Raw genomic sequence first — 12,500 nt, 5'->3', positions numbered from 1 at the left:
TAATGTGTTTTTATTTGGATATTTGTATATTTATTGGGGTCATCATCTATCATGACATGATATTGTGCAGTTATATATCTGTTTAGTAAAAATCGTCCAGTATTCGCCAGAACCAAATATCTGAGTGGCGTCAAGTTGGCCCGCATGGAATAAGCTGCCGCTTCTGTTGCAAGGGTGATTGAGCTTAGGTAATGGTGGTGGTGGTGGTCGTCGTCGTCGATGTTGTCGCCGCCGTCAAAGGTGGCACCCCGGCACGGTGCCACAAGCAGGTTTTCCTCCTCCGCTTCCACACCCTCCTCTTCCCATTTCCTCTCACTCTTCCTTCCTCCTCCTCTTTCCCTCCCTTTCCTTCCTTCTCTTCCTCCCTTCCTTCCTTCCTTCCTTCTCTTCCTCCCTTCCTTCCTTCCTTCTCTTCCTCCCTTCCTTCTCTTCCTCCCTCTTCCTCCCTCGCTTCTTCCCTCCTTCTCTGCCACGCTCCCCCCCTACACCCAGTCTCCTCCCTCTTCTACGCTCCCCCACATCTTTTGGCTTCCTTCTCCAGTTTCCTCTTCCCTCCCCCGCTTCCTTTCCTTCCCTTCCCTTACCCTCTCTTACCCACACTTCCCTCCACCCTTGCTCCTGCTTTCCTTCTCTCTTTACCCCAAGGGGGAGGAGGAGGAGGAGGGTGGTGGTGGTGGTGGTGGTGGTGGTGGTGGTGGTGGTGGTGGTGGTGGTGGTGGTGGTGGTGGTGGTGAGAGCGAGATGCATTTGCTCTGCCTGGCAACCCGGGGTGGGGGTTCATGCCGTGTGTCTGCTCCTCCTCTTCCTTCTCTCCTCTTCCTCCTCTTCCTCCTCCTCCTCCTCCTCCCCCTGCCGGTGATCGTAAAATCGGCCTGGTAACGCTCTATACCTCACTTCTACCCCACCCCTCGTTCCCCCTTACCCTGCTCCCCTCCCCCCTTACCCTGCTCCCCTCCCCCCTTACCCTGCTCCCCTCCCCCCTTACCCTGCTCCCCTCCCCCCTTACCCTGCTCCCCTCCCCCCTTACCCTGCTCCCCTCCCCCCTTACCCTGCTCCCCTCCCCCCTTACCCTGCTCCCCTCCCCCCTTACCCTGCTCCCCTCCCCCCTTACCCTGCTCCCCTCCCCCTTACCCTGCTCCCCTCCCCCCTTACCCTGCTCCCCTCCCCCTTAACCTGCTCCCCTCCCCGGTTACCGTTCTCCCCTCCCCCCTTACCCTGCAAACCTCCCCCCTTACCCTGCTCCCCTCCCCCCTTACCCTGCTCCCCTCCCCCCTTACCCTGCTCCCCTCCCCCCTTACCCTGCTCCCCTTCCCCCTTACCCTGCTCCGCACCCTCGCCCCTACCCCCCTCCCCCGCACCCTCGCCCCCTACCCCCCTCCCCCGCACCCTCGCCCCCTACTTCCCACCCTCGCCCCCTACTTCCCACCCTCGCCCCCTACTTCCCACCCCCGCACCCTCCCCCTCTACTTCCCACCCCCGCACCCTCCCCCTCTACTTCCCACCCCCGCACCCTACTTCCCACCCTCGCACCCTCACCCCCTACTCCCCTCCCCCGCACCCTCGCCCCCCTACTTCCCTCACCTGCTCCCCTCCCCTGCTCCCCTCACCCTCGGCCCCCCCTACTTGTCACCCCCTTACCCGCGCCCCTCTTACTCGCCCTCGCCCCTCGACTCCTCACCCGCACCCTCGGCACCTGAACTCCCCTCCCCCGCACCTCACCCCCCTTTCCCTCACCCGCCAGTCCCCCCCACCAGACCTCCCCCCACCACTATCCTCCCCGCCAGACCTCCCCCCACCACTATCCTCCCCGCCAGACCTCCCCCACCACTATCCTCCCCGCCAGACCTCCCCCACCACTATCCTCCCCGCCAGACCTCCCCCCACCACTATCCTCCCCGCCAGACCTCCCCCCGCCAGACCTCCCCCCACCACTATCTTCCCCCGCCAGTCCTCCTCCATCTTTATCCTCCCCTGCCAGTCCTCCCCCATCACTACCCTCCCCTGCCAGTCCTCCTCCATCTTTATCCTCCCCTGCCAGTCCTCCCCCATCACTACCCTCCCCGCCACTCCCCTCCCCCACCACTCCCTCTCCCCACCACTCCCCTCCCCCACCACTATCCTCTCCCGCCAGTCCTCCCCCACCACTACCCTCCCCCGCCAGTCCTCCCCCGCCAGTCCTCCCCCACCACTACCCTCCCCCGCCATTCCCCTCCCCACCACTCCCCTCCCCCACCACTATCCACATCCTCTCCCCCGCCACTCCCTTTCCCCGCACCCTCATCTTCCTTTCCCCGCGCCCACGTCTTCCTACACCCCACATCCTTGTCCCCCTACCCCCCCCCGCACCCTCGTCCCTCTAGTTCCCCCTGAACTCTCTCCCTCTGTGTGTGTGTTTACCTAATTGTAGTACAAGGAAATGAACAACACTCGTTGTGTCCTGTCTCCTATTCTCTAATTTTTTATCCTACCCAGACTCAAATTCATTTACAGTTCCTACTTAATATATATCCTTGATTTCCAATTATCACGTTTAGATTTGAACTCGTTTATCGTTTAAGCTCGGGTTTATATCAGTTCCTAAGCTGTTCCAAGTATTTATGCATCTGTATAGAAAACCGTATTTCTTCACATCCTTTCGACATGTGGTCTTTCTTTATTTGCTCCCGTGACCAACCCATCTTTAATCATGAGATCTCTTCTGTCAATGCAATTTTTCCCCTTTAGTGACCTGAATACTGTTATATCGCCTCTTTCTCTTCGATCTTTCATAGTTGGCAAACCCAGTGCTTTTAGTCTCTCCTCCTATGGTTTATCTGTCAGGTTAGGACCAGTTTGCTTTCTGACCTTTGTTCTCTTTCAATCTTGCCCTTCACTGTGTGTGGGGACCATACTGCTGACGCGCATTCCAGTCTTGGACGGATCAGGGTTTCCATGAGTTTTTTCATCATCTCTTCCTCTATATAGTGAAATGCCACTTTAATCTTCTGCAGTACCGTATGTCTCGCCCACAATCCTGCTGATGTGTGTGTCAGTTGACAGGTTGTCTTTTATCAAGACTCCCAAATCTTTCTCCTCTTTTGGGTTCACTTCCCAAGGCACAGTATAAGGATGGCTTTTTGCCGCTATTGCCCATTTCCAATACTTTGCATTTTTTGGTTCAAAGTGGAAATGAGCAATAGTGTGTGTGTGTGTGTGTGTGTGTGTGTGTGTATGTATGTGTTTACCCAGTTGTATCTTACGGGAAGGAGAGCTACGCTCGTAGTGTCTCGTCTCTTATCTTCGCAGTATCTAATTTGCTCTTAAATTCGCGTGTGGGTTTTGCACACGCTATTGTTTCGTCCAATTGTGTGTGTGTGTGTGTGTGTGTGTGTGTGTGTGTGTGTGTGTGTGTGTGTGTGTGAACGCACACGCGTAAGAAATTGTTTACATACACACGGGGTTGAAGCATGCTCGTGGTTTTAGTCTCAATAGCCCCACTTGTCAAAACTTTGACTTGAAACGACGTGTGACCTCGATTGTTTTCAAATTTGTTCCACAAATTGAATCGTGTATGTGAAAGTTTTCTTTAACCTTTAAGGATTCTGAAAACTTTTAATTTTGTTTTTTCTCTCTTGGCGTTTTCATCCCATCCTAGCAAATCCTCCCTTAAGATCTTTCATTCTTTTCTTTATTTTTAAATAAATATCGTATCATTTCGTTCTCTTCGCTCTCCTAATATAGGCATTTATTTATTTATTTATTTGTTTATTTTATTTATTCATTTTGTGTGTGTGTGTGTGTGTGTTACCAGCAAGTCAAGGGTTCGTTCTAGTTCTCACCTCTGGCTCATTGTATTTACTTGTTTTATTTGTTTACGTATTTTTTATTTAATTTAATTTTTTATTTTGTATATATACCTGTATATTTGGTTTTGTTTATTTACTTGTTTATTTTTTTATTTCTAAGTGTGCGTGTTGGCGGGAGGGAGTGGTTTTGCGTTTGACAGTTCCGCCATCAAAGTAACACTAGGGGTCCGGGCGGGTGCGAGTCCCGCGAATCGCAATAAATAAATAGATAAATAAATAAATAAATAAAAAATCGGGGCGAATACATCGTGCGGCATCACCCCCATCATGGAGCTGTTGTGGAGTGTCACACCACGGACATGTCGAGTCGTTACCCCGTCACCTCCGTCGGACCTCGGGGGGGATGGGACGGGTGGTCGTTCCAGTCACGTGGCTCCTTCATTCAGCTTAAACACAGCTTTAATAGGCCGACATTTATCGTTAAGGCTACATGAACAAATTGTATACTTAAAAGATATAGGAGAAAATGTGGAAATGGAAGTAGAGGTGGAGATGGAAGAGGAGTAAGTGGACGAAAAAGAAATGTTATCTTGCAATCGCACTAGAAGCCTTTACGTTGTATCTGTGGAAGTCCGGACATAGTTGGCGCCCGTGGGGAGCATTCCGGGCGCCCTGACGCCGCCGACGACGACGAAGCGCTGACAAAGCAACCCGGAGGAGACGTCGGTGCCAAGGGCTCAGGTGCACTATCCGACGCCACCACCACAGCACAACCGCCACCACTGCAACCGCCAACAGATACCACAGTCGTCAGAGAACACCACAGCATCTGAAAACACAGAGGAATACTAATTGTATCTTGTTTGTCACTCTACTGGTACATCATAAAGAATACTGGAAAAACACTGTTGGCGAGACATCCAGACGATTGGCCAATACAATAGAGGCTTTTCACTAAATGAACATTGAACCTTATCCACCCCAGATTGGAATGTGCCGCAGGAGTTGTGGTCCCTGCACTAAATAAAGGATATAAACAAGCCCTTCTGCATCTTCACTGATGAAGACGGGGGTGGGGGGTGGCTTCAGTATCGGTTTTGATTTTCCATATTTCTCGTATTATTTCCATATTTTCTGGTGTTGTGGGCTTGAAGCTAGTTTTGGAGATGTTCTAGATGTTGCACAGCTGTTTAGAGGTTGGAATTTTCCTTAGAGATGCACCAACTTCTTCATGGGTGGGTGGGTGTATTGGGGGGGAGGGTTATTATTATTATTATTATTTTTATATATATATATTTTTTCATTCTTAACACTTCCCATTTATTATTTTTACCCTCTATTTTGTATGTTAGATTTTTTTGTAAGTGTTCTTGTTCAGTTAGCTTAAGGAAGGATCTTGCTGATTTTTTCTGTGTGATATCTAGGTTTGAGGAAACCTTCACAGCATGAGTTTTATTCAGATCTGACGAGTAGTTTTTTATTTTTTAATAAAAAACGTAAAAAATACCATATTTTTGGGCTTCTTTCAAATCCTATCTCCTCTTACAATTTTTATTCGATGTCTTTCATTTTACAGCAAAAGAATCTTCTATGTATATAAAAAATAAGATAGAAAGCTTTTTTTTAGTATTTGTTTAACGCCGAGGGAAAAAAATATAAAAAACATTATCGAAAAAAAGCAAAATTTTGACTTTGACACGTTATTTAAAAAAAAATTATTTAACATATGCAAAAAAACTCTCTATTTCATTTTTTGTCATTTATCTAGCTATTAATAGAGACCTCATATGCAAAAATCGGTTGAAAATTGAGGGAGGAGATAGACTTTGAGTATCAAAAACTTACATTTTTCAGAAATGAGTGTTAAAGTTTTTTTTTTTTCCTTAGTTTGACTAAATTTTACATTGGACCTCCTAAGACCCATTGAAAACAGGTTCCATTGTATTTTCATGATGATTTTGCATCTTTCAAGTAACTCGGGCACTTTGTACCCTCCTACAGTGTAGGATATTATTTGCTCAAAGTGAGGGTCTCATAAGCCGCCACCTCACTCTTTGTCGCAAAGTTTGAGTTCTTGGTCTAGAATAACCCAGCAAAGTAGTCTGATTGCTGGGATTCAGCTCTCTTTCTTTTCTTGGGTTTCCTTTCTGGTGTTGGAACAGGCTCTTGCTGCATCAGGGACATCACTGTGAGGTTTGAGACTTTAAACCCAAGGTGTTGCAACAAGGAGGCATCCTTGTAGCCACTTGTTAGCAAACAGTTGTTTGCGTAGAGACAACTTGTCTGATATAGGTGTAGAGGACAGAGGATCAGGTGCTGAGGATGTGGATGTAGATGGAAGGGAGAGAGCTGCTGGAGGGAGTACTAGTGGTGGTGGCGGAGGTGGTGATAACAAAGTTGATGCTGGGGTTCTTTCTTTCTCCCCTTGAGTTGCTAATGTAGACGTTCTTATCTTCTGCAAGTGTGCCTTTTGTTTGGATAGCTTAGGCATGGCTAATATCTTCAAATATCTCTTCACTGAAAAATAGATGCGAATTTCACACGGCAAATTAGTGAATGCGGCAAGCTAACGTGTACATGTCCTTTACTTTGTAAGGCTCAGGCCACTGCCAGTTGTGCAGGCTGAACTTCCTCACACCACATACTCACGTGCATGCCGGACGTAAGAGAAAACTTTATGAGTGTATCAAACGCAAAAAAATAGGGTAAAATATGGTCAAAACGTATGTAAACAATGGTCGTGCGCAGCATGTGGCTGCCGGGGGGAGGGAGGGTAGGCCCTTTAAACCCTTTAAAAATGGCGGTACGATAAAAACACTTTACCAGCATCTAGAGCAAGATCCCTACTATGTATTTATGCAATAATAAAAAAAAAGTTTGCTTTCTAGTTTATTCCTTTTTTTTTTTTTTTTTTTTTTCCTTTAAGGAAGTCGTCTCTTGTGTTGTAAGGGTTGATTATCTTCTTGAAGCCTTTGAGAATACTTCTAGTTTGCCTTCGTGATGGTTGTTAGTATTTTGCGCTCTGCTCATTGGTGGTTTTTAATCCATTCTCTATATCTTGTGTACTCTTCCCAGTTTGCTTATTGGTAGTTTCTAAATGTTTTATTAGTGGGTTGTATTTTTTCTAGTTCTGTGGTAACCTTTATTGGGAAATGATCACATGGGAATTGTCTAGTTCCTATATTTGGGTTTGTATGGAGGGTGAACACATTATGTTTGGGGAGTTTTGTGTTTGAGAGGTTGTCTAGTGGGGTTGGAGTTAATTATGTTTATGTTGGGGAGTTTAAGTATTCTGTGGCATCTGATCTGGTGTTTGTATTAAGCCAGATTGGATGATGTATACAGTATTCAGTTCCCCTCCTTGATTCCACACAGAGAGGTATACAGTGGTATAGTTGGTTTATTTACTTGTTTATTCTTTTCCTGCAACTTATAAGTGGATGACAAAGTGACTAGGGAGATATTAATCAGTGAAATCTGTTGTTGCATTCACTGAAGAATTATGGTTTGATGGTCCTTATTCTTTACGTTGTATGATTTATTTTAATCTGTTGATTTGCCAAATTTTTGCATGTATGTGTAGATAAGAAATGAAGATTTCCTTTACCCCTATGATATTAAGACTATGGCTCTTAGGATCCTAAGCTCAACTCTTTTGGACTGTCCAAAACCAACTTTATTTTTCTTTTTCACAGATCATTCGTCAGTTGTGGCCATATGCAGGCCATTACGTCAAAGACTTGTGCAAGTATACCATTGAGCCCAGCATCCGGGATGCACTGAAGGGTTACAAAATCTCTGGCTTCCAATTTGAAAAGATTATATTGGGTGACACACCCCCTCGCTTCTCAGGTGTCAAGGTCTATGATGACACCTCCAGGCATGAGATCATCATGGATGCTGACTTCGCGTAAGTAATTCATACTTGGGATGGGAAGAGGGAGGGGAAGGTGGACCAGTAGGAGAAAAGGTAGGGAGGGGAGGATTGTATGGGTAGGAAGAGCAAGAAGATTTTAGAGAAGGAGGGGTATCATTACAGAGTTTGTCAAGGAGTAGCAGCAGCAGCAGGTGCTTGTATGTATTTATCTAATTGTACATACATATAGCAAGGGCTTTTTCCCCCTTACAAGGGAGGTAGCCAAAATCAAAAGGCTTAAATCCACTCCCACCCATTTCATCCCCACATATTCCACTTCCTTTTTTTTTTTTTTTTTTTTGCATCTCGCCCACTGTCCTGGGTGAGAAACCATGTAGCAAGACACAGCACATTCACAGCAAGGCCACTTAATTTAATCAGTGATCCCCCCCTGTTCTCTCATACAGAAAAAGAGAAGACAGGGAGAAATCCCTTTGGGCTGTGTCAAAATATCATTCACACATACTTCCTAACCACCCCATCCTCCACCCATCCTCTTCCATGCATCACAGCTTCATCCATACATAACCATTCTCCACTCATCCCTATCTTCTGTCTTCTTTCCTTCCTCAACAGACATCACCCTCTTTCCCAACACCCCTTTTACCCCATCCATCCATCTTGTCCTTGGTCGCCCCCTCGTGTTCACTCCATCCACCTCTTCCTTCCACACTTCTTTTACTAATCTGTCTTCACTCATTCTTTCCACGTGTCCAAACCATCCCAATACTTTTTCACCAACCTTATCTCCCAACCTGTCTCCTGCCCTGCAGTTTATCGTACCAAGTCTCAAATTCATATACAGTTGGGGAGATTTGGTGAGGTGTTAGAGAAATGTATGAAAAAATATAGTAAAGAAGAAGAAAAGAATGTGAAAGAAGGAAACTGGCAATTAGGGTTGGGAGAGAAAAGAATTATATTCTTGCTAGGGGGAAGAATAAAGGGATGAAGTGAAGTCATGTTCTGTTGTACATGTAAAGATTTATATTTTGCACATTATTGTGAAGCAAAATTTGAGGTTTGTTACTAATTTTTTATTTGTGTGCAGGTATGCTGGAGACTGCAAATTTGAGGTCCGCATGGCTCGAATTCGTGCTGGCATCAAGGATCTGCAGGTATGTTGTATCAGTGACTGTAAGGATTGTCTAGTTATTTAACTTGGTAGCATACATGAGGTTTAGCTCTGGTTAATGGCATCCATTGTTACATTTTTTAGTTTGGTGTCTCCTCATCAAAGGCTAGTGATAAAATAAGTGCATCATGATGAAGGAACTATTCTTGGTAGGAAGAATATGTGGAAATCTTTATACTTCTCAGATTATATACAAGTTGGGTGATTTACTGAAAGACATTCAAACTGGAGTCTGCTGAAATACTTTCCTGTTTGTGCCTTTGTATTAAGAACATCAACAATCCAGTTAGGTGTTCATTTTTGCACTGGAGTTCATGTAGTGATGAACACAAAGACTGTACATGGGATTACTTGTCTACAGCACTGTATGGAGCACAAAGGAAGAACCCAAATGTTTTGAGATGAAATGTTTAAGAAGTATTGTGAGAGTCGCATTGATGAACATAGTGAGAAATGTGGTGAGGTAGAAAGCACAGGGATGGAAAGATATGGCCAAAGATTCCAAAGATCAAAGATTCTTTGAGCACCCCTATCTAGAGATGATCAGAGAATACTGGGATGGCTTATACACATGGGAAGAATGAAGAAAGAGTGGAAGGCAGAGTAAGATGGAGTAGGTTTAAGGTGAAGACAAAGAATGAGGTGGATGGACTGTGTGAAACGGATACTGCAATTTAATTTATGCAGGAGGAGTGTTTGAGCAGGAAATGGAGTGGGTAAGAGATGGGTAGGAATGGAACATAAGAACATAAGAATGAAGGAGAATGCAAGAGACCATAAGGCCTACACTAGGCAGCTCTGTATCAATCACCACCTGTCATCCCCATCCATAAAGTTGTCTAATCGTTTTTTAGAACAACTGATAGTTTCAGCACTTACTACATGGAGAGTGGTAGTGAATGAGGAAATGTGGCCTGAAAGGATTTCTTTTTGTCTGCTTTGTTATTTCTTGATTAGACAAAAGATGGGATCACCAGGTAACAAAAGGGTGGGGGTAAAGTAGGTTCTTGTGTTAGATCCTGGTGTGATGCTTTTGTCTTGTTGGATTGCCTCTTACCTGAAGATGAGATAAGTGGGACAACAAATGGGGTTTTGGATGGATATAGTAAGGGTGGGTAGATGCATACTTCAGTTTGGCTACCCCTCTTGTAAGAGGGAAAGGGTAGGCACATATCATGTGGCAAAATTTATTGTCTATGTTGCCTTATGTTATTTAGCATAAAGTTTGATTTGCTTTAAGTTCTTTGGAATATCTTCAGTATTTATGGTATTACTTCTTAGAAACAATCATTTTATAGCATGGAATACCGAGCTCTCTCTCTTTTTTTTTTTCTCTCTCCTCTCTCTTTTCTTTCCTAAAATTATTTTCCCTAGCATGATCATGCACCCAAATACTGAGTCAAACTTCTGTAATGTAGACACTAGTTACATCTTGCCCAGGGATCTCTTGCTTACTCTGCATGATGAAGACTTTTATATGGGTAGGGGTGACAGGTGGTAAAGGACATGGAACTGCCTAGTGTAGACCTTATGGTCTCTTGCAGTCTCCTTCATTCTTATGTTCTTATGTAGCATGTGTAATGATGTACCTGATGTGTATTTCTTAATCAAAAGGTGAGGGAACCTCCTCCATTAGCTTCCTTGACAGTAGAATTGGTGTCACATTGTATGGGTTAATGTGTATGTTAAAGGTGTTAATGTCAAGCCATTGGTTCAACATGTTGTGTTTGCAGATTTCCGGTCGGATACGTGTGGTCATGAAGCCTCTAGTGCGGCAGGTGCCCCTGGTTGGTGGTCTTCAGGTCTTCTTCCTCAATAATCCTGATGTTGATTTCAACCTCATTGGAGTGGCAGATGTCTTCGATATGCCTGGCATAAGGTATGTTGTCCTTTGGGAGGTACAGGGTAGGCATGGGAGAGGGTAGAATTTGAGTGGATATAGTATGGTTTGGATAAAGTGGGTAGGAAGAATGTATTGGTTAAATAGGTACCCAGAGTATATGTATGTGTATATCTAGCTGGAGGATTGAGGATCAGAGTAAAGGGGACTTGTCTTGTGGTGCACCATCCCCTTGGTTTCTCCTGCTTGTCGGGTTTGGACAGCAGACTGTTGGTTGAGAAACACTTTTCTTAATCAGAAACTCTTAAGCTTTTTTACCACCATGTCCCCATTATTAGTTTGTAGTTGCCTCAGTTCCACTTAAACAGAAATAGAATGAATATCTAACTGAACATTGTTCTAGGTCATTTGTCAGTTATTGAAAGGAAGTCTGCTTTTTATGCACTAAGGTATAAGAGTGATCAAGTTGTGTGATGGATGTGTTATTGAAAATGTAATAAAATGCTATTTTTGCATCATATGAAGTCCCTGTCAGTATATTATGGGTCAGGTATGGGTGTCTGCAACAGAATGGATATAAGGCAATTTTACTAACAGTTCTTGGCATTATTCAGTGACATCCTGCGTAGCATCGTGATTGAACAAATTGCCAACATGATGGTTCTTCCCAACCGATTCCCAATTCAACTAGTTGATGACATCAATGTGGTTGAGCTCAAGTGCCCTATGCCTGCAGTAAGTAATGTTGTTCTAATATGTGGCCACTCCCTTACAAGAGGGAGTATGTGTATTATTATATATTGTTAATATATTCTACATGTACGATTATGATTTTACTAGATATTTTATTATTTTATCTTTTATGATTATTTTTTTAATTGCATGGAAATAAGGCTGTTGTGCAAATATCTATAACAGCCAGCTATGGATTGGTAAATATAGAAGGTAGGAAAATAGGATTTGAACAAGCAGTGTTCTATAGAGAGGAAATTTGAGCTAAAGTTTTTAATACTGCATAAATTGATTGATGATTGAAGAGGCATCAATACCTTTCGTGGAACATTTGGCCAAAGATTAAACCATATTGGGAATATTCTTAGTCCCCTTCTCAGTAGTGGACTCTGAGTCTAATTGAAAGGTCTTTATTAGACTTTCAGAAAAAAGTAGCCATGTGTAATGTATTTTACAGTATAATGATGACTAAAGTGGTAAAGAAGGGTCAATGTAGGACATCAGAGGTATCGGTGACTTTAGCACCCCTTGCAATGTGTGTAAATGTCACTGGCAAATTTTGCTTCTTATATCTTTTTTTAGTTCCAAGTATCTGTTATATACAGTTCCTAGATATGTCTGCCACTCTCACAATACCCCCATAAATTGCTCCACATTAACAGTTTTCGTTTAATATTTTTCGTAGGGAGTGATTCGTCTACATGTGATTGAGGCCAAGAACCTTATGAAGATGGATGTTGGTGTGATGGGTATGGGCAAGTCTGACCCTTACTGCATCCTTTATCTTGGTGCACAGAAGTTCCAAACAAAGACAATCAACAACACTGTCAATCCAAAATGGGATTACTGCTGTGAGGTAATTACATTGGATTATGTAGTTCATAAAACTAACAGAAAGGATAAAAATTACATTGTAAGTGTTCCCTTGCACTGATGTTTTCACCAGGTGGTCTTTATTATTAAGTAGGTTTAAGTATGTAAATAATTCATTTAATTGAATTTAACTAAAATAGCATTGTGATGTAAGGATTTAGCGTGAATTAGAAAAAAAGTGAACATGATTGCATGATTGATTTAAGATTCCTTTACAAGAGA

General features: G+C 43.9%; 1 protein-coding gene across 8 annotated transcripts in view; it reads left to right on the top strand.

The window, feature by feature from the left end:
• Esyt2 (extended synaptotagmin-like protein 2) overlaps positions 1–12,500 on the top strand; it is an 82,904-nt gene that overhangs the window by 35,343 nt on the left and 35,061 nt on the right. For all 8 annotated transcript variants that reach the window (XM_076204106.1, XM_076204103.1, XM_076204105.1 and 5 more), the window contains exons 3-7: positions 7,481–7,695; positions 8,750–8,816; positions 10,567–10,712; positions 11,288–11,408; positions 12,091–12,261. In XM_076204106.1, the coding sequence (XP_076060221.1) occupies positions 7,481–7,695; positions 8,750–8,816; positions 10,567–10,712; positions 11,288–11,408; positions 12,091–12,261 (720 nt within the window). The remainder of the gene's footprint in view (positions 1–7,480; positions 7,696–8,749; positions 8,817–10,566; positions 10,713–11,287; positions 11,409–12,090; positions 12,262–12,500) is intronic.

The sequence above is a fragment of the Oratosquilla oratoria genome, chromosome 20, assembly GCF_046742065.1.
Source record: "Oratosquilla oratoria isolate Oo_2021 chromosome 20, ASM4674206v1, whole genome shotgun sequence".
Taxonomy (NCBI): domain Eukaryota; kingdom Metazoa; phylum Arthropoda; class Malacostraca; order Stomatopoda; family Squillidae; genus Oratosquilla; species Oratosquilla oratoria.
The sequence above is the reverse complement of the archived record's forward strand: the minus strand, read 5'-3'. Positions and strand labels throughout refer to the sequence as shown.